Here is a 21,750-nt window from a genome sequence, read left to right as displayed (position 1 = left end):
TTGATTGCCGAAATACTATGATACTTATTTTTTTTTAATCATATTAGGTGGCTAAGGTGAGGTCGGGGGCTGTTCAAATATGACCATAGGAAGGGAGTTTGTGATTGGCCAGTAGTTAATCGCTTTATGTATGCATTTATGTATGTCACTTAACCTTAAAATATCACTGTTGGATATACAGGATAAATGTTATACGAGACAGTGGTACTCGGTTATACACAAAATTTAACCAAAATTTAATTTAAAATTGAAGGAGTACCAAAAATATAATGCATAAAAAATTACTACTTCTTTAAAATTGTATTATTGATAAAAAAAACTGGGGCAACACTAATTGATGTAACCCCCCCTCCACTACAACCTTGATTCTGTTGTTGGCCAGTCTTATCAGATAATGTTTTATTTTATAATTGAAGGAGGAGAGATGGTCACAAACCCTTCTAAAGAGTGGATAAGAGGTATGAAGAGCAGTCCACTAGAAAACCATTAGGGCAATCCGCTATCACGATTGTGATTTGCTTAATTTTTCCAACACGTGAGGAAGCGAGGTTAAGACAAACAATGTTAACGTAAGACATAAATATATTTTCCATATACATTTCACACTATACTTCAGTTCCTTATAATTTTCCATACTTTCACATTTTTTAAAAGACAAAAAAACAAAAAATAATAATAATGAATAAAAATAACAAATCCAAAATTTTCATACCTGAAATTAAATTTAGGGGAAGAAAGTATTAGAAAAAAAAATTCTTTGAAGAGTTTTAAAAGCCAACACTATTGACCACAGAAGGAAAATACAACATTTTATTGAGTGAATTGAAACAAAAACTTTGTTTTGTGCAAGCAGTATCGTTTACTTGAATTTTATCCTAAAATTAGATTATACATTATACACTCGATATCTCGAACTTCGATGCCTAGAAAACCTCACTATGTCAAAAAAATATTCTTCCCCTATGGCATTATAATGTTAATTTGAATTCCTATGTCTTCTCACAACCTTGTTACGTCAAATTTTTTTGACTAAACAACAATGTAAGTTCATTGTAAACCGATTATTTTCTATTGAATGTGTCATTATTTTTGTCCCACTTTTAAAAATAAAATTATAATTTTTGCATTTAGATTCATGGTCAACTATCATTACATATATATTTAATAGTAGCTATTCTTATGCTTCACGACTCTACTTTTCAGAGCAAATATTTTAGATTAAGTTTTTCCATATGAATATATTTATTTCTGAACTTGTTATCTTGAAAACTAACTAACTCAAAATTTTTTAGAATCCCTTCGACTTTGAGAGTATACTGTAGTAAAAATTGAAGTGAAAAATAAAAGGGGCAGTCCACAATCCCCGAAAATTTCCTTACGTAATATTTGAAAATTGGCCCAGAATTGCAGTCAGTCAAGTCATCTCTTACTTCAAAATGTACATTTTTTATATATATAAATACACAATGCAATAGTTGACAAAACACACAAATAAGATACCCGACATGATTAATATGAATAAGAGAGTAAGCAACTTACTGTAGTCGTCCATCAGCGGCTGCTGCACCTCCTTGTATAAGCTTTGTAATGTAAATACTAGGATCATCCCCCACATGAGGGTTGTCTGTACCACCAGCTATACTAAAACCTAAACCAGCTCCACCCTATGGACAAATAAAATAAAAAGTAATAAACCAGTTTTTAAAAAAAATCATAATTTGACATACATACACACAAATAGAGATCCTTAAACCATCTACCCTTCCATATAACAGCATAAAGATCAACCTTCAGGTAAATATGAATCTCACACTCCTGCGTCACACAACAGATCCTTTTGGATTCGCTTTTTTTTTTTTTTTAAACTCTTTATTTTTATTGCATCCGATATAGCTTGAAAGCAAAAAATTCCCACATCAGCCTGTTGTTAACTAGCCCAGAGTAACCACAATGGAAAAAATTTTAAAAAGTGGTAGAGAAAGATTGAAGAAAAAAGTTGATTTTTACCAATTCTTATCTACCAATGAAGGTAAATATATCCCGGTGTAAAAACTAATTAATTTTCTAAAATGGAATTAAAACAGTTCAAATTTACAATAACTTCATGAAGTGTAGGTCACCAGTTTTTAAAATTTCCCTGGTTGTGGTCGTCCTTCTAGGAGATTATGGCACTTCACAAACAAGTTGGGTTGGCTACAAGTCCTCAATGAGTTCGAGCTCCAGTCCTTCACAATAACAGAACAGTGCTCTCTACCACCGAACCATCACGGTCGGCTATGCCGTGCAAAACTGTTTCAATTTTGCCAAACAGAGCGACTCATAACTATAATTTGGGTTGATTTTGGCTTTCAGGGAATTTAAGCCTACACTGATATCATAACTTGTGTGCATTTATTTCTCAAAATATGAAGCACATGTTAACATTTGTATGCTACTCTTAAAATTTTTTTTATATGTGATACAAGTAGAACAGGCTCATAATAAACTTAAGATTATGATATCAATAAAAAAAATGGTACCTATTACAGATAAAACCTTTTTATCATAATTTTCATATTAAAAATACCCGAAAAAAATAAAATGTATACATATTTTAGCTGAAAAAAATTGAGTTCCAAAAGTTCCAAAAATTGCCAATGGGTCAAAATAATTAATTTTTAAAATCTGACATTAACTTTTCAAGAAGAAAATATAAAGAGAAATATCACTGAAGCTACTTACATTTTAAAAAAAATATATATATTTTTGTAAGTATTTCTTTAATGAAGCCCTTATGGGAAACCATTATTAGTGCTGCCTGAAACATGGCTTCTAAAGAGGCACCGAGAGAAACTCTTTAGTTTTATTAATAAAAAGTTTTACAAGAATTAAAAAGAAAAAACACTACTAAAAAGAAGGCAAATTTAATATGTATATGTTACAGTGAATGACCGAAATCAAGAGAATGTTGACTTTCACCCGTGAATGTCCACAATCACTTTGGTGAATGTCTGAAATATTTGTTATATCCAATTTGATTATAACTTATTCGTCGATATTATTATATTTATTCAATATTTTAATATCTGCTGAGGATATTTAGGAGAAACGTCAGTGTTCGGAGCACCGGTTAAATGCACTTACATAGACCTAGTATATATATTTTGGACATTTAACAAAGCGACTATGTGTGTCTATCATATATATATATATATATATATATATATATATCAGTGTTTTCACTACAGCGCGAGAATCTCGCATATTTTTTTCTTTTCTCCCATTAAAAAATGATTACCGCGAGAAATTCGCGCATTCTATAAATCAATTTCAAAATTCGCGAATTTCCCGCATTTTGGAAAAAGCATCGAATTATGCCTATTAGAATAAAATCATTTCACTTTTCTTCCTGGATCTTTCATTATTTTCAACATTTGCCCCGTTATCTAGCTTCCCTATTTACCAGTATGGTTCAGAACTTTTTCGAACAACAGAACACAACCCCTCCGAACCACGGAACCCCTTTCAGAACACATTTCTCTGCAACCACGTGTTTACCGCAGGTAAGGTTTTTTCATGTATGACGTTCAAATTTTTTATGCACTAATGTAAGATGGACAAATACCTAGTAAAGGCAAAATCTTCAATGATGATGCAGCAAGAATATTCAATGCTTTAAAAAATAGAAGACGTTAAAAATGTATTATAATGAAAGAAATTTTTTTTTCAAGTCTATTTGTATTTTTTCAGTTCTTAGAAATCTCACTTAACTTTCTGAAATCTCACCCTGTTTTTGAGAAAGGGTGAGAACTTCTCACCCATTTTTTTTTCTATGATGAAAACACTGTATATATATATATTGATAGAATAGTTAATGTTTTGTTTCCATTATTTAGATAATAAAAGACTGGATTCAACTAACTAGTTAAGAAACTATTGTTATGATGCAATTAAAATAAATAAAATGAGAGATAAAAGAAAAACAAATTACCCTTTCTAGTGTGATTTCTTCATACTCCCATTCATCGTCACCATTTGTCTACAGTGGAAGAAATTATATATATTTTAGTACAGAAAGAACAAGTAGTAAATATATAAGTGGTAAATCTTTGAGGTGGCATTAAAAATTTTAACACACTTTAGCAACTGCAAGCTCTGTATTGTTAAAAAAAAATAGTGGTTGCTAAAAAACGATGTATGTTTATGCATTTATTCTTAAACAAAAAATATATTACAAAGTGACAAACTAGGTATATGGTTGTATTGCGCTCATACTTTTGATAATGATTTGCTAGAATGATATTTACTAAAAATATTAGATTATTTGAAAAATAATCATGAGAATGACAAGACGATTAATACAATAATTCAATGTGTAACAAATAATAATTGGATTAATCTTTAAACTGACTCAGTATAGACGTGTGGTGCATTACCCAGTAATTCTTACCTTTTAAAATTGAATATTATTAATAATAACCAAAAAGACGGTTAAAATAAAACTCGAATTTCATAAAATTAATTTATTGAATAAAGAAAATGTTATTTTTTCTTGCTTGTCAACTCAGTAATACTTTTTAACAAAAGAGAGAATATTAAAAACAGACAGAAAAAAATTGCTCTTTCTCCGCAATTTACATCTACTGAATCATACCACGATATTTTGTTAAAAAGCATTTGTCATTGTATACAATGCCACCATTTATACATTGTTTGTAACATAGATATAAAAAACGTATATGGAAGAAAAAAATGATCAATGAAAATTACTTACAAATGGACTTGAAATATTCATAATATTAAGTTGCATCTGCAAAAAAGAAAAAAAAAGTTTTAATAAAAACGTAAGTTTAAAAAATAAACAAAAAACTACACAATGGAAAAATAAATAAAAAGTTCAAATGAAAAAAATGTTAGAATTACATGCCTGACTTGGAATTTTAGGAAGATTTAATTTTTACATTTAATCTGGTAGCCACTTTCATGCACTCAATTCTTGTTTTAATAAATTTAATTTAAAATGATTTTGACAACTGTTACGCTTAAATGATTTAAATACACATATTTAAGATATACTTCTCCCCTGTCACAGCTAACTATTCTTTTCATAATAATAAATGTACGTTACTAATTTAAAATAACAAAAGCGCTGTGTTTACAAAAAGAAAAGAAAAAAACTATATATATATATATTTTTTAATTGAACATGTAATTTTTATTCTAATATTATCGGCGATCTAAAAAATAAACAATATTATTCTAATATTATAGGAAGGGGGGAGGACGCAGAAATTATTCCCTTCGCCTTTTGTAACTAATCATCACAATAAAAAAAAAAGTTACAAATCATTAAATCCGTAGTAGTACTTGCCGAAAAAAGAAGATCGATTACAAAATTCGTTTTTGATTAGGCTGTTGTAATAAATAATATCGGATTTAAAAACTATGGAGAAGTCAATAGCAGTAACTGATGAAATTCGACAGAATTATTGCCTTAAATACACGATTCGAATTTTCCGTATTGTTTATCGAGATATTTAAAATCTACGAGGAAATAAATACTGACGAAAATACAATCAAAACATTACGATACTATAGGCGTATATTGAGAGCGTCAAAAAGTGATTACCTAAATGCATGATATCTTTCTGCAAGAACTCTGTAACGTTCTGCGACAATGTGGACGTGTCACTGCGATTGTACCATTTCTCATCGCTATGTGTTTTGATGAGTAGTCTAAATATAAGTGAAATGTCTGCCTACAATGTCAATCCAGATTTCATTTTACTATCTTTAATGTGCATAAAAGTTGGCAGATTTGGAATTATTATTATTATGTCATTCGATACAAAAACAAGTCTTCCTTTGCTAATTGTTCAGCAAACATACACTGGCGTGCAAAACTTAAGCAACAAGTGGTTTTTCGGCCCATACCTCCCCAACAAAGTATAAGATAGCCATGAAATTGCATTATAATATGCACGTAATTCAGTAGAAAGATTATTTGTATGCAAATTTTAGAAATAAAACGTCGTAGGTGATGTAGGTGTACGTAAACCTTGTGGGTCGGCGCGGGCAGGTCAAAGCTGTGATAAAAGGATGAAGAGCACCGTAGTTAAAGACATTCGCTGCAAGTGATTTGTTTTGTGAAACATGTCTTCAAGAAATCATTCAGACGACTTTACTCGAGGAAGAATGATTGGGAAGCTTGAGGAGGGGCGTAGTGTGACCAATGTCGCCGAAGAGTTCGGGATCAACATAAGTGTTGTTTCTCGTGCTTGGAATGCCTTTAAAACTACTGGTACAGCTGTTCGGAAGGTTGGTGGTGGCCGTCCAAGGAAAGCAACACCAAGAAATGACCGCTACATTGTCCTCCAGGCGAAAAGAAACCGTTTTCAGTCAGCGAGTGCCATATCTCAGCAACTGTGCACAGCCACAGGACGACAAGTATCAAGATTTACAGTGGCCAGACACCTCCACAAAGGTGGCTTATTTGCTAGACGTCCTGAACGCTGCATACCTTTAAAAGTTAGCCATCGGCGGCACCGTTTAGAGTGGTGCAGAGAACACGAAACCTGGACACCTTATCAATGGAGTCGCTTCCTCTTCACAGATGAGAGTCGTTTTAGTGCTACAAGTGATTCTCAACGTCAGTTGATCTGGAAAGAGGTTGGAGCTCGATTTCATCCCAATAACATCGCGGAAAGAGATCGTTACGGTGGTCCTGGAGTTGTCGTCTGGAGTGGCATTATGTTGAACGGGCGGACAGAGCTTCAGATCTTCGACCTATGTTCTGTAACTGGAGACCGCTACTGCAATGAGGCAATCCTACCCCATGTGCGTCTGTTCCGAGGGGCCATTGGTCCAGACTTCATTTTTATGGATGACAATGCCCGGCCACAACGTACTGCTAATGTGCAAGAGCTACTGGAAAGAGAAGATATCACACGAATGGATTGGCCAGCTTACTCTCCAGATCTAAATCCCATAGAGCATGTGTGGGATGCATTAGGGAGACGTCTTGCGACACGACAGTATCCTCCTGGTAACACCCATCAGCTGAAAGATGCGTTAAAGGAGGAATTGAGACGTTTACCCCAAGAACTCCTGGATAATCTGGTGCTTAGCACGGAGAGACGATGCCAAGCAACAATTATAGTAATGGGAGGGCATATCCCATACTGGGGAACATCTGCCAGTTGTACATACGCTTCTTCAGGCAATCATGTGTAACGCCATTATATGTCAAATAAAGCCTTTTTTTGTTCCGTACCCTACTTTAAGCTTCATATTCATTTCTGCGTCATTCGTTTAAGTACAAAATAATGTACATCATATTCAAATTTCATGTCAATCGGATGATTTCCTGTAGAGTTATGACAAAAAACGCACTTGTTGCTTAAGTTTTGCACACCACCAGTGTAGTTCCCTGAGCAGTGGTGGCTCAGGGGGCAGAGGGTTCGTCCTCCAATGAGGTGAACTGGGTTCGAATCCGAGCGAGGGATGGTCGATGCGAATTCCGCATTCGGCTTGCACCGCCCACAGTGCTGAAATAAAATATCCTCAGTGATAGTCGAACTATGGGTTAGAGTCCCCTTGCCGTCAAGTTAACCGATGGAGGTTTCCGCGGTTTTCCTCTTCATGCAACACCAAATGCGGGTTAGTTTCATCAAAAAATTCTCCATGAAGGCAAATTTCTCCCCAATACTTGATCCAGGAATTCCCTTGTCTTCTGGAATGGGTTCAAAATGACAAGGCTATGTAGTTGAACATTAATTGTCATAAACCCAAACTTGGGTCCGCTGTTCACAATGACGGTTTACAAAATAAAAATTTACACACGCAGAAAAAAAAAATATTGATTTCTTCAGACTAATTTTATGGAATTTTCCGGGAGTTTTTTTAAATTCGTGACATACATTTTACTGTTAATTTTTTCAGTTATGCATTTATTCTTAAACATAAAAGATATTATAAAACACTTATATTTGTTAATAAAAATAGACAATTTTTTAAAAAGAAAATATTTCAATATCCAATATTTTTTTAGATAAAAAATATCTTGCTTTAGGTGCAATTTCTTAATATTGAAACTTCATTCACCTTCAATTAATTTTTCGATCGCAATAAAAATATGTTTAAAAACTACAGCAAAAAATTTATCCCCAATATTGACTTTCTCATTTTAAAAACTTATTTTGAGTCAATTATTCTAATTTTATATCTTGACTGGACACAATTTTACAAAATTTATTTTTAAAATTTAATATAATTTATTTCATGGTTGTTGGTAGGCATCACAACTCTCCACTGCGTTTATTTCAGCTCACTTTCTTGCGTGTGACGATGGAAAATCGATGGTAATCTAAAATCGGACCGTTTTGCGAAAGCTAAAATTTCAACTGCAAATTCTGTGCCCTATGACAATAGAAGCTTTAATCGTCTCCAAACCGAAACAAGTAGAATTTATCGTCAAACGAAATTTCGACCTCTTTCTAACTAACTAGAATTCTCATATTTTTTTTATAATCCTGATGCCCATTCCATTGCATTTGTTCCCTAAATTGTGCAACTATAATATTTCGGGGTCGCATTCATTTCATCGACAATCACTTCATCGACACACCATTTCATCGACGCCACTTCATCGACAGGCCGTTTCATCGACTAGGTCATTTCGTCGACAGGCCGTTTCCTCGACAGGGTTGTTTCGTCGACAGGGTCATTTCGTCGACAGGCCATTTCGTCGACAAGTCATTTCGTCGACAGGGTCATTTCGTCGACAGGGTCATTTCGTCGACAGGGTCATTTCGTCGACAAGTCATTTCATCGACAGGGTCATTTCGTCGACAGGGTCATTTCGTCAACAAGTCATTTCGTCGACAGGGTCATTTCGTCGACAAGTCATTTCGTCGACAGGGTCATTTCATCGACAAGTCATTTCGTCGACAAGTCATTTCGTCGACAAGTCATTTCGTCGACAAGTCATTTCGTCGACAGGGTCATTTCGTCGACAAGTCATTTCGTCGACAAGTCATTTCGTCGACAGGGTCATTTCGTCGACAAGTCATTTCGTCGACAGGGTCATTTCGTCGATAAGTCATTTAGTCGACAGGATCATTTCATCGACAAGTCATTTCGTCGACAGGGTCATTTCATCGATATGATCGTTTCATCGACAGGGTCATTTCATCGACATATCATTTCGTCGACGGGGTCATTTCGTTGACAAGTCTTTTCGTCGACAGGGTCTTTTCATTGACAGGGTCATTTCGTCGACAGGGTCATTTCATCAACAGGGTCATTTCGTCAACAGGGTCATTTCGTCGACAGGGTCATTTCGTCGACAAATCATTTCGTCGACAGGGTTATTTTGTCGACAGGGTCATTTCGTTGACAAGTCATTTCGTCGACAGGGTAGTTTTGTCGACAGAGTCATTTCGTCGACAGGGTCATTTTGTCGACAGGGTCGTTTTGTCGACAGGGTCATTTTGTCGACAGGGTCATTTCGTCGACAGGCCGTTTCGTCAACAAGTCATTTCGTCGACAAGTCATTTCGTCGACATTATCGTTTCCTCGACAGGGTCATTTCATCGACAGGGTCATTTTGTCAACAGGGGCCATTTCGTCGACAATATTAAGAGAAGATTATTTTGTAGGCAAAGTCATGCGTAATTTTGAAACTAGTCTTATGATTCTTTTACAATAGACGTTATGCCCCTTGCACTTTTTTGTAATTTAGTATATTTCTGATGAAATTTTTTAAGCCTAGCCTGATGCAAAATCTTAATAGTATGTTGAAGTTGCCGGAAAAAAGCATTTCATTTGAAAATTGCCTACTCCTCTATTCATATCACGTTGCAAAAACGAAACATTAATTGTATTTTACACATTTAAGTTGTATATTACATAATTTTTTTCTAATCATATTTAACGCATTTGTTTCTAAGATTAATTTTTAATGTACATTATTGTAGATTATCATCGCAAAAGCAATTGCAACATCTATTGTGAATGATTCTTGATGTAGGGAGTGAATGACGGGTGAAATTAGGAAGGAAAAAAAGACGGTATAAAATGAATCTGTGAGATAATGAAACCATGTGGTCGATAGATAATATCAATGACAAGGTTTTTTCGTCAACAGGCCATTTCAGCTGCAAAATTTTCTGTTTATAAAAAAGAAAATTATACTTGCCCTGTTACGGTTGGGTATAGAATAAAAATGAAAAAGTTGCAAAAATGAAAAACGATTTAGAAAATAAAAAAAACTAAAAAAATTAATGGCCGGGTGAAACATAGTTAGTGGTACATTTACGAAGTTTGGCTAACCCAGAAAAATAGTAATTCTTCTTCTTCAAAAACAGTTCTAGGAGATAACAAGTATATTCAAAGCACATACCTTTTTATCCATAAAAAGATATCCAGTCCTGGATCGGAGATGAGTTTAGGATGAAACAAACAAAAACTTTTTGGCTAGTAAAAAAGGAATCAGTCCAGTTCTTTTTTGAAAAAAAATCACTATTGTTTTATTGGAGGAAAAACAAACTAGACAAATCATCATGTTGAGGCACGACATCATTTTAGGAATGGCTCATGCCAAGGATGTGGAACTAGTGATGACTGGAACAGGAGTTAAAAATGACTGTGGGGGATTTCCATCCCTGACGGTAGTTGGTCAGCGGATCATCCTTTAAAAAAACTGGAGATTTTATCAGGAGAGTTCTTTAGTAGGCATTAAAACCGATTTATCAGGAAAATTCTTTAGTAGGCATTAATCCAATTTGTCAGGAAAAGGAAAATTCTTTAGTAAGCATTCATCAGAGACAATGAAAAGGACAGCATGGCGATAGGTGAGTTATTTTCAGCGAACAAAGCCCAACATCAAATGAAGATGGCGCAGAGAAGCCATCTTCGAGAAAAAAAAGCTTCTCCACCTTAGGGAGGTGGGAGCAAAAAATGTTAAAACTCCGTTAAGCGGAGGGCAGCAAATTATATGACATCAAATTATCGAAAGCTAATCGTCTTTCGCGCTCTTCCTTTTTATAAGATACAAAAACTTAAGGTTGAAGTTGTAGTGCATGTTGTGCAAGTTAAAGTTAAATTACCTAAAAATCACGAGTTGAGACGAAAAATTGATTATGCGTTAAAAGTTACGGTTGAGAAACACAACAAACACGCGGAGATGAAAGATGCCGACGACCAGTGGAATTCTCAGAAAAAAAAGGGTGGAAACTTCTCGAAATAAAGGGGCTCTTTAAGGAGCTGGTAAGGAATTTTAGGGGGAGAATGTCCAAATTGCGCTACCGCTTAAGGGGCTAAAGAAAGATGATGAAAATAAACGAATGTATTACAAAATTAAAAGAATTAGTATTATTGATTAAAAAAAACAGGATATTTATAAATTAGGCTGTGACCTAATGTCACAATACTTATATAACGTTCCCCCGCAACGAGTAAAACGCATTAATACAGTTTAAAATCTTGTCCAAAAAAAAAAAAGAGAAGGAAAAGGAACTAACTTTTGCAATGATAACAATGGTGTTGTTTACAAAGAATTTAATCCGAAAAACACAAACCTTTTAGATAGTTATCTAGTAAGATTACTTCTTGTTTTATCAAAAATTTATATATTACCTGTGTTTAGATATTTATTTTTTTTCAAGCTCAGTTGATATTTTTTTCATATGCAAGTAATCGTTAATTTTGTTACTATTGACATACTAATAAAATTTTCTTACATGAAATTTCAATATTTATATATTTTCTCTTTAAAAGAAAGATCGATATAGGAAAAAAACAAACTAAGTTGTATGAGTGGTTTTTACGAAGGTTGGCGAGCGAAGTGAGCAACGGGCTGAACTTCCTAGTATTATAAAAATCTTGGGAAAAAAATGCATGAGGGGAAAAATAAATTGAAAATCCAACTTGGAAAACATATTGGGAAATAATGTTGATAAAAATTTTTGTTCTAATCCTCTTCCTCATGTCTTTGTCAGCTATTCTGCTGAAGAGGGAAGTTTCTGACAATTCTTGTGAAATTTAAATGAAATATTATTTGAAACAAAAATCTTGTTCTCGCATTTCCAGTTTATTTTATTTCTTATTTAATTAATTATTTATAACGTTTTGGCGTTTAATAGTTTAATATGTATTTTATCCTATATGTTCCCTAAACATTTATAAGTTTTTTTACCTTATAAAATAAACTTCGTTAATGTAAAAAAAAAAAAACTCACAATGACTCCACATCCTCGGTATGCGATGCAATCGAAATGATAGAAAAAATGGTTCAAAATCAGAGGAGGGGAGGAAACCTGTCTAATTGGTTTTTATGATCTAAAACATTTGGGGGAAAAAACGCAATTTACTACGATATAACAAATAAATTGACTTTTGAGTTTATAATTGAGGAGAGTTATCTATATGCATCTGATTTTATTCTCATTAATGTTTATTAAAATAAGTTTAGCAAACTTGTTTTTTCACTCAAATATTAAAATGTTTTTCTTTTCTATTTGCAAGAGAATAAAAATTTATTTGAATTAATAAAATTTGCAGTGAGAGTATATATTTTAAAGGCGAGCAATAAGTCCTTTAAAAAGTGTAAATGGAAATGTTTAAAAATGGTGTCCTGATAAAGAAATGTGAATTTTTGTTACCAAACGAAAAAAGTGGAATTTTAATTGTTGATAGAATATTTTGTGAAATTTTGCCCTTGTGGTTTTCGCTATGCGTGAAAAGTTTTATAAATTGTTTTTCTCATTTGTAGTCTATTGAACAAACTTGATATTTTAAATACATATGCATTTTTTATTTTCATTTTTTCTGCATTTTAGTTTTGAGTCTCCTGGCTTGTTCAGGCAGAAAATAATCAAAATTTTGATTGGCGATAAGTCGTGCTAATAGTGGTCAGTAAGCGTTTGAAAATTGTGTTTTCATCCTGTGCAGAAAATCAGTTAAAAATTTCAGCAATTATACTAGTAAAAAATTGGTCAAATTTTAACTGCAAGATTTTTTGTTCTTTTTTGTAGAGTAGGAGTTATTTATTCTTACGTTTAAATTCCAAGCTTGACTTTTTGTTAATTTTCTTTTAAGCAAAATGTGTCTAATTTAAATCCTGCAAATAAAAAATGAATTAATTCATCATTTACTTAGTACTATTATTATTCTTATTAAATTATACTATTATTATTTAATTATAATAATAGTATAATTCAAAAATAGTATAATTTGATAGTATTAGATTAGAATTGAATAATTAATACTATTATTAAATTCACTATTCATAGAAAAAACATATTTTGTGAAGACCAAACACTAACAGGCTTGCAACGTTACTCCCGCGCTTCTAAACAATTTTGGTAAGGTGAGTAGCACTTTAAATATTGTGGGAATCTACAACCGCCTCGTTAAATACCTAAACATCAAGTTTGTGTTCCTATTGTTCTTCGAAATCTCTAATAGTAGTAACGAAACTAAGACTCAATTCGATTGTTCGAATACGCATATTCCTGTCCTAATGTTAAAGATGCTGAACAAAAAGTTTAAAATTGCAATTAAAGTGAACATTAAGAAATTACTTTTCCAATATAAAAAACCTTGAATTTTTTTTCTACTTAAGCAGATATAATAATTAGGTCTATGATTATTTTAATTTCTGTGAGAATTCGACTAATGTCTATGTTTTTGTTAAAATTTATGTAAAAATGTTGAAAATTTTTACAGCAATAAATTTAGCTTTCCTCTCCTTGAAATAGTGTCTAAATTTTCATTGTAATATATTTTTATTACTTTTAATTCTAAAAATATATTTTATTAATTTGATTTGATATTAAAAACAATTTGATTGTTAACGTCACACTATATTAACTGTAACCACGGTCCGGATATCATGCTTGGTAATGTTCTCTGTCCTTACCTATCCTAAAAATAAGTGTCGAGCTTTTGCGATTTAGATATAGAAAAGTAGATTTCGATACATCAACCATTTAAAGTTTAAACGCTTCTCAACTACCTATTAATTAATTTAAAAAGCGAACTTCTTTTAGTGTAATTGGAACAATAAACCGCCATAAAGAATTTTACTTTAGTATAAAATTAAATAAGTGCATTTTTCTAATTAATAATAGAAATATTTAGATTAAATCTCTAAAATAGTTTCAGAATTACGCATGACACTATCAACGAAATGACCCTGCCGACGAAATGACCCTGTCAATGAAAAGACCCTGTCGACGAAATGACTTGTCGACGAAATGACTTGTCGACGAAATGACCCTGTAAATGAAAAGACCCTGTCAACGAAATGACTTGTCGACGAAATGACCCTGTCGACGAAATGACCCCGTCGACGAAATGACCTTGTCGACGAAACGAGTCTGTCAATGAAAAGATCCTGTCGACGAAATGACTTGTCGACGAAATGGCTTGTCGACGAAATGACCCTGTCGACGAAATCACTTGTCGACGAAATGACCCTGTCGATGAAATGACCTTGTCGACGAAATGACCCTGTCGACGAAATGATCCTGTCAATGAAAAGACCCTGTCGACGAAACGACTTGTCGACGAAATGACCCTGTCGACGAAATGACCCTGTCGACGAAATGACTTGTCGACGAAGTGATCCTGTCGACGAAATGACCCTGTCGACGAAATGATCCTGTCAATGAAAAGATCCTGTCGACGAAACGACTTGTCGATGAAATGACCCTGTCGACGAAATGACTTGTCGACGAAATGACTTGTCGACGAAATGACCCTGTCGACGAAATGACTTGTCGAGGAAACGGCCTGTCGCCGAAATGACCTAGTCGATGAAATGGCCTGTCGATGAAGTGGTGTCGATGAAATGGCCTGTCGATGAAGTGATTGTCGATGAAATGAACCAGACCCAATATTTCGCTATTTCATCGTCAATGGCAATTGCGACGACTTTCCAATAACACACACCATCCAATCATCGTCAAGCACCTGGATCCCGATTTATCAGGTTCTATCTTTTAACAGTCATGACAGAAATACTATGTCAGTCAGACGATGTGGACAGCGCCTGAGCTGGCATCAGTCTCCTCCAACTTCCACACCCACGAGAGGAATTTTAGTCAAGATGGATGGTTGACTGAATGTAAATAATAACAAGCTTCCTCAAACTGGAAGAAAACTTCTGGTGTATCCCTCCGCCTATGTGTTATGCTTACGAGGTGACGTGTGAACAGGCTTCATATTCTAGGGCAGGGATGGCGAACCAATGGCACGCGGCACAATATTTTGGGCACTCCACCGATCACAATTGTTGTTACACCATGAATTGTTATTACACAAATGTTATTACGCTATGAAGCATATGTAACAAATTAAAATTCACAAAAAACAAACAAAATAATAAACAATTATTAATAAAAAAATTAAAAATTAATAACTGTAAAAAACAAGCTAACAATAAATAACTAGCAAAAAAAATCAACAGTCCTGCTTAAACTAACATCTTACAACCTAATATAAGTTACTGGTTATCTAATCAGCAACAACAGAAGTCACATTGATGCTACTTTAAGTTGAATTACTTGTATAATTGAGACATAGCAAAATGTATTTTTTTCAATGTAAATAAAGAGTTTTGAGTTGATAGTATTTAGTACTATTATTTTCCCAATAATCACGAAGTCAAAATTATTTGACGGCACGTCTATGACCTCATTAAGCAATTTTTTTTAGAGAAAATGGCACGTTGGTGTATAAAGGTTCGCCACCCCTGTTCTAGGGAAAGCGTTATTATCGTAAATTTGTGTTTAAATGTATGCGTAATTTTACCACTCATAAAAGCTTTCTGTTTATAAATTCTAAGAGGTCGTGAGCCTTACATAAAATGAATATCACAACATAAATAAAGTGTAAGGTTTGCCATGTTTTGAGTGTAAGTTAGTCACCTCTTTCCGGTGTTCGGTATCGAAAGTGCGAAATTTCATTGATGAAAACCATTATTATTACGTTACATTGTTATATCATTGTTATACTCATTTATTTGGTTATGGTGCCTTTTAGTTTTCGAACAGCGCCAAAAAGCTAAATTATTTTTTTTAAAAGCTAAATCATTTTTCAAAAGCTACATTATTTTTTTATAACTGCTGTGAGTTTGCAACAGTTACTCTTAGTAGTAGCTACAGTTACTCATCAAGTTTAGCCTACCTAAAGCCTATCTACGCTTATTTTGAAAATGGCGCAAAACGTCAACGCGGAGAAAAGCCACAGTTTTGTGAAAATGAAAAGCGTTTGTGGTCTAATTTTTAGATATTTAAACAGGCTTCATTACCTGGACTTTGCAAAAACTGAGAACAAGGTAGTGATTTAGATAATTTTCATCTAGGTGGAATATGTCGCCTAATTGGCAATTTTCAAAAAAGCTTAATAACTTTTAAAATATTGAAGTTATTTGTTCGTTCTTAAGCCCAGATAATTCTTCACGGCAAGATGATAGTTAAAAATCATGGCTTTGCCTCAAGTGAAAGGCACTCAAAATAAGGCTTTTTTTTTATTTTCCATGGCAACAGAGCTTCGAAAAACAACGTTAAAGAAATTAATAACAGTTAAAAATCGTTTCGTTTCAGTGGGGAAAAAAACCTTTACAAATGAAATTTATTTGCTCACATAATTAATAATAGCAAATATGCACAGCTTGATTTTCACTAAGTTTCTAATTAGACTCTATCAAATATTGATAGATAATAAGTCATGTTAGAGACAAATATGAAATCCACACTCACTTGAGAAATATGAGATTATAATGCTTACAGATTGTCTTGATGTTTGACTGTAAGGCTTTAAATCTCGAAATACTTGAAATTCTACTTATTTAAAAAGGCGGACCAGATGGAGTGTAGGCAGCTAGTTATGCATATAACTAAGATTTACAAATTTTAAATTAAAAAAGAAAAGGCAATTCGCCAAACGTCATGCCTCATTATTAATATTATTTTTCATTGTGAAATCGCATCTTATTAATCTGCCAGAGAACATAGCAATTCGAAGGACTCATTTGTATTTAAAAGTGAATCTAACAACGAACGTCCACGATTCAGTCATAAACGGAATGTACCCATGAAAGTCCAATAAATGGGATCTTAGAATTCGAAGAGCAATTGGTATATTGATTACGAGTAATAGATACCACCTGCTAGTGTTTCCGCCCCGTGTATATTGATGATCGCATTAAGTTTACGATTAGCAGTTTGGGCAGATTGCCAGAGACAGTTAATTCCCCTTTTTTGATGCGGGGGGACACAAATAGAGAGATATAACTTTTCCCCCATCATTTTTATGATTTCTCCTCATCGGCACACTACTCCCGAAGACTTAAATAAAAAAAAATATGGTTTAATTATGTTCTTTGAAATAATGTGTCGTTGTAAATTTCAATATGATATTTCTCCTACCTTTTTTAAGAAATTAAAAGAATTGAACACCATACTCGACTTTTTCTGTAAGCCGAAGCTGAACATGGAGGGTGATCTGTTGATTCTGCGAATGAAGTGCTATAATAAGTTCTACTGCAGTAGGATTAATTATAAATACTCGGAAGAGCGACTTCAAGTTGTACTTCATTTCTTACCACTTGCATTTGGATTAACACGCTTAAAAATGATTTTAAAATAAGTTACACTTCAACCCTTAACCAATAATGGTTAGACTAACAGGACCAAAAACATACTATTACTTTTTAAGAATGCAGATTTTATACATTTAATAAATTACAAAATCTGATCAGATCTTAAAGCAAAAGCATCTTCTTTTTTAAACACTGCAGCTAATTCTCAACCATTCAGTTTCCATCAGAAGGACTTTTTCGACGCCATTGATAATTAGTTTGCAAAACTTGATGCAACAGATTCTTAAACCCATCGGTCACAAAATCTGATCAGATATTTAGCCTGCAGATTACAAAATATAATCAGATCTTAAATCTAAAGATTATAAAATCTGATTAAAGTTTAAGCCAAGCGAATTCAAAATATGATAATATCTAAATCATACAGAACACAAAATATGAATGGCCAACTTAATGGAGAGGTACTCGGATGTTAGAGCAAACAATATCATCTTGCGTTTAATTGACAACAAACGCTTCCAATAAACATTTTAAAAAATTAAGTTTAAAATGCAGATTATAAAATCTAATCAGATCGGAAATTTATGTATCAAAAAATTTAGTTAAAATTACTGGTTAGATCTTAAATCTATAAATTACAAAGTTTGATCAGATGCTAAGCCGACGGAATATTAAATATGATTAGACCTTATCATACAAACTATACAAGGCCAAATTCTCCGAAAGGCACTTGGACTATTATTTCTTGAAAAAATCCTTACGTTTTAAATTATCTTACATTTTACTGACAATAAAACGCTTTCAGTTATCACTTAGAAAAAAATAAAAGTTTAAAAATGGCGACATAAATCGATTTATGAAGTCGGTCATTCATTAAAAACTTTCGTTGAGGGAATTTTGTTCACGAACAAAAACTAAAAGTTCTTATCATATTACAAAACAACTAAAAAACAAAACGGGAACAAAATGCGAAATAAACAATAAAAATAAAGCGTGTGTCATTTTTTGGCTTATAAAAAAAGCAAATGGCCGCAGTTAGCTTTTTCTTTTATCCCTAAAATAAAACTTAAAAAATAAAAAATAATAAGCCACAAAAGCTAAGGCAAATTGGATAAACCATCCACTCCACCACACCAAAAAAGCTTTCTCCGAAATTTCCAGAATATTTTGGGGAAAAAAGGAACAAAAAACTAAGCAGTGAGGCGCAAAATAATACTCTTTCGGAGACCCAAAATTTCCTTTCCTGTTTTTCTCTAACGGGATAAAAGAGGAATAATAATAATAATAAATAAAAAAAACTGTCTCGATATTTTCCCGGAAAACTTTTTAAGAGAATGCGCAATAAATGTCCCCGGAGAACGGGAAAAGACGGACTTTTAAAAGAACTTTTCAGACCGAATCCGTCCCTCCCCGAAAGACTAGTTTTCAAAATGAAATTATATTCAAAGCTGGGACACAAATGATGTCAGAAGATTTTATGCCTGGAGAGAGAATTATGTACGCAAAAACGGAGATCCCCTCCCAACCGAATGTTTGAATAAAGATTTGCAGTCAGATACGAAATTGTTTTAGATTGCGATAGATTGAATCTAGAAGGATTTCCCGGAAGTAATGTTTTAGGCATTAAGGGTCGCAAAAGGGAGAACAATAGCTCGTAGTATGTTTCGTCAGATATATTATTAATTTGCGTTATACAAACGGCTAAGTTTTTTTCCTTTTCTTTAAAAAAAAAAAAAAAAAAAAAAAAAAAAAGGGAAATTATATTTTGATCTCAGAAAATAAAAGATTGATTTCTATTAAGACAGCGGAAAATCTAGTTTTTACTTCTTCAAAATAAAAATAAAAATTCGTTATATATGGGTGATTTTTTTTAAACATGACAATTCGGACCAAAAAATTTCTTCAAATTTAAAGTCTTCAAAATAATTTAAAATTTTTTTTGTATACTTCCTTAGTTACATTTAATAATATTTTACAGACAACAGTGTAGTTTATTGACATTTGCTCGAGAAAAAAAATAAAATAGAAATTCACCAAATCTTGAATGCCAAGAAAATGACAAATTAACTTCGAAGTTTAAAAAACAGTCATTTTAAGTTAATAGTAAGTAACTCAACTTAAGCCTTTATGTTAGATGGACCATAAATTGCTAAAATTAATTCTTTTTATCTACTGTAGAAAGAATCAATTTTCTTTTTTTGTTGCTGATATGTACAGAATAAAATTGTGTATAATAATCAATCATTAAATAAATAAATAACTTTGATTTCATCCAACCATATTACAATCATACATAAACTTGGTATTAGGTTAATATTTTCTTTTCCTCCTTTCAGTATTAGCAGTTTAAAAAAATTTTTGGTAACACTTCAATGTCCAGGAATTCATAAGCCAGGAAAATGACAGCCAGGATAATGACAAATTCGCCATTTTATAGCATATAACTTAACTTTAATTTAATATTTTGGTCTAAGACGTTTACATTCTTTAGAAATCAACAGGATTTCTTAAAATAACTCAGAGAAATCTTTGTAGTTCATGTTATTAATGATTTAAAGAAGCCAGGAAAATGACAACTCAAAAACCTACTCATCTTGAAAAATTTTTTGAAACAGATTTTGAACCAGAAAATTGGCTCTTTTTTCATGCAACAAGACATGCTCATATAGGAGGGTATCTAATCAATCTGTTAACGTAAGATATTGATTGCTGGCTCTATCAATTTTGGTTATAAACCACTAAATAAAAGTAGCCAGGAAAATGAGATTTTCCTGGGACAAACAAATTATTGAGAGAAAAAATTATTTTAAACGAAGTTTTTGTAAATAATATCCTTTGCGTATATTCTAGAAATGCTTACACCGGTTGAGATAAAAAAAAAAAGAATTAGATATTGAAAAATTTATGGGAAGTTTTGAAGCTAGTTATTATTGGAAACATTGTTTCGGACATGCCAGGGAAATGACATTTTTAAGGTCAATTAAATTTTTCAACTATACAAAACAGTCAATGCTAGTGCAAAGACATTTTAAAATGCTAACGGTAATGCAATTTATTAACTTTTTTTTAAAAAAAAGTTATTTTAATATTATAGTATTAGATGTTGGGAGCAAGGGACAGTGAATTGTCATATTTCGTAAGAATCACCCATATATATATATCATTATTACTTATAAAAAAATAGTGTCCCAATGTCATCAGAAATTTTACGAGATCTCAAAAATATTTCTTACTAAACATAAAAATATATGTTGTCACAGTTTTCCATTGTTGTCCGTGCATTTTTATTGGCCGGAAAATCACGTGGTAGGATTTAGTTTTTCCTCATTTATTTCCACATTGTTTTGGTTGTCATCAGCATAAAAGTCAAAGGTATTCGTAAAGTTATCTTGACAACAATTTTTATCAAAAAATTTTAAGTTTCAATAAAAATCAGTATTTATAAACTAAAAAACGCCAAATAAAGAATGCTTACGAAACAAAAAAATGATTCTAAAAATTCCTCAAATTAAAATGAAAAACTTTCATGTTTTTTTTTTAAATTATCATTATTCTTATAATCGGATGTAAAAAAACATTCTGTAGAAAACTATCATCAAATTACAAAAAAATTAATTTACAAGCAAATTTTTTATTGTTAAAATCATAACACTTATTTGCTTTAGAAATCCGGAGAATTCCAAATGAATGTTCTTCGTTTGAAAATTTTATTTTCAAATAATATATACATAGATTATCTCTTCATTACTGTAAGAAACAACTTTTAAAGAAAAACAAAACAAACGCAGTTCATTTACTGTTTACTTTTATTCAAATTTACGCACACCGTTATTATAAAAACTCAAAATCTATATCGTACACAAGAACTGCTGTTGCCAAAACATGGAATACTAAATATGTAATAGTAATATAATTAATGTTCACGTTCACACTTTTACACTCGACCATCCTGACTTTTGGACGACCTCGTCCCTTCAAAACAAATTATAATCCTTCAAGTAATGCGGCACTTTTTTACATCTCTTTGGTCTACTGTTATCTTGGCTTAAATTTTTATTTGGATCGTCGTTGCATTGATTTGTACTGTTGTTGTCGTTTATGGGTTCACAAGCAATGAAGTTTTCCTTACTTCCAGTAATATTGTCCCCATCATCAGACAGATC

At 32.5% G+C, this 21,750-nt stretch overlaps 1 protein-coding gene across 5 annotated transcripts in view; it reads right to left on the bottom strand.

Annotated features, from left to right (window-relative positions):
• LOC107440719 (MAGUK family member discs large 1) overlaps positions 1 to 21,750 on the bottom strand; it is a 256,361-nt gene that overhangs the window by 107,354 nt on the left and 127,257 nt on the right. For all 5 annotated transcript variants that reach the window (XM_043044038.3, XM_043044039.3, XM_071180794.2 and 2 more), the window contains 3 exons: positions 4,754 to 4,789; positions 3,971 to 4,018; positions 1,540 to 1,664 (listed from right to left, as the gene is read on the bottom strand). In XM_043044038.3, coding sequence (XP_042899972.1) covers positions 1,540 to 1,664; positions 3,971 to 4,018; positions 4,754 to 4,789 — 209 coding nt within the window. The remainder of the gene's footprint in view (positions 1 to 1,539; positions 1,665 to 3,970; positions 4,019 to 4,753; positions 4,790 to 21,750) is intronic.

The sequence above is a fragment of the Parasteatoda tepidariorum genome, chromosome 8 (genome assembly GCF_982258835.1).
Source record: "Parasteatoda tepidariorum strain Cologne lab strain chromosome 8, Ptep-v5.0, whole genome shotgun sequence".
Taxonomy (NCBI): domain Eukaryota; kingdom Metazoa; phylum Arthropoda; class Arachnida; order Araneae; family Theridiidae; genus Parasteatoda; species Parasteatoda tepidariorum.
This window is presented reverse-complemented; position numbering and strand designations above follow the sequence as displayed.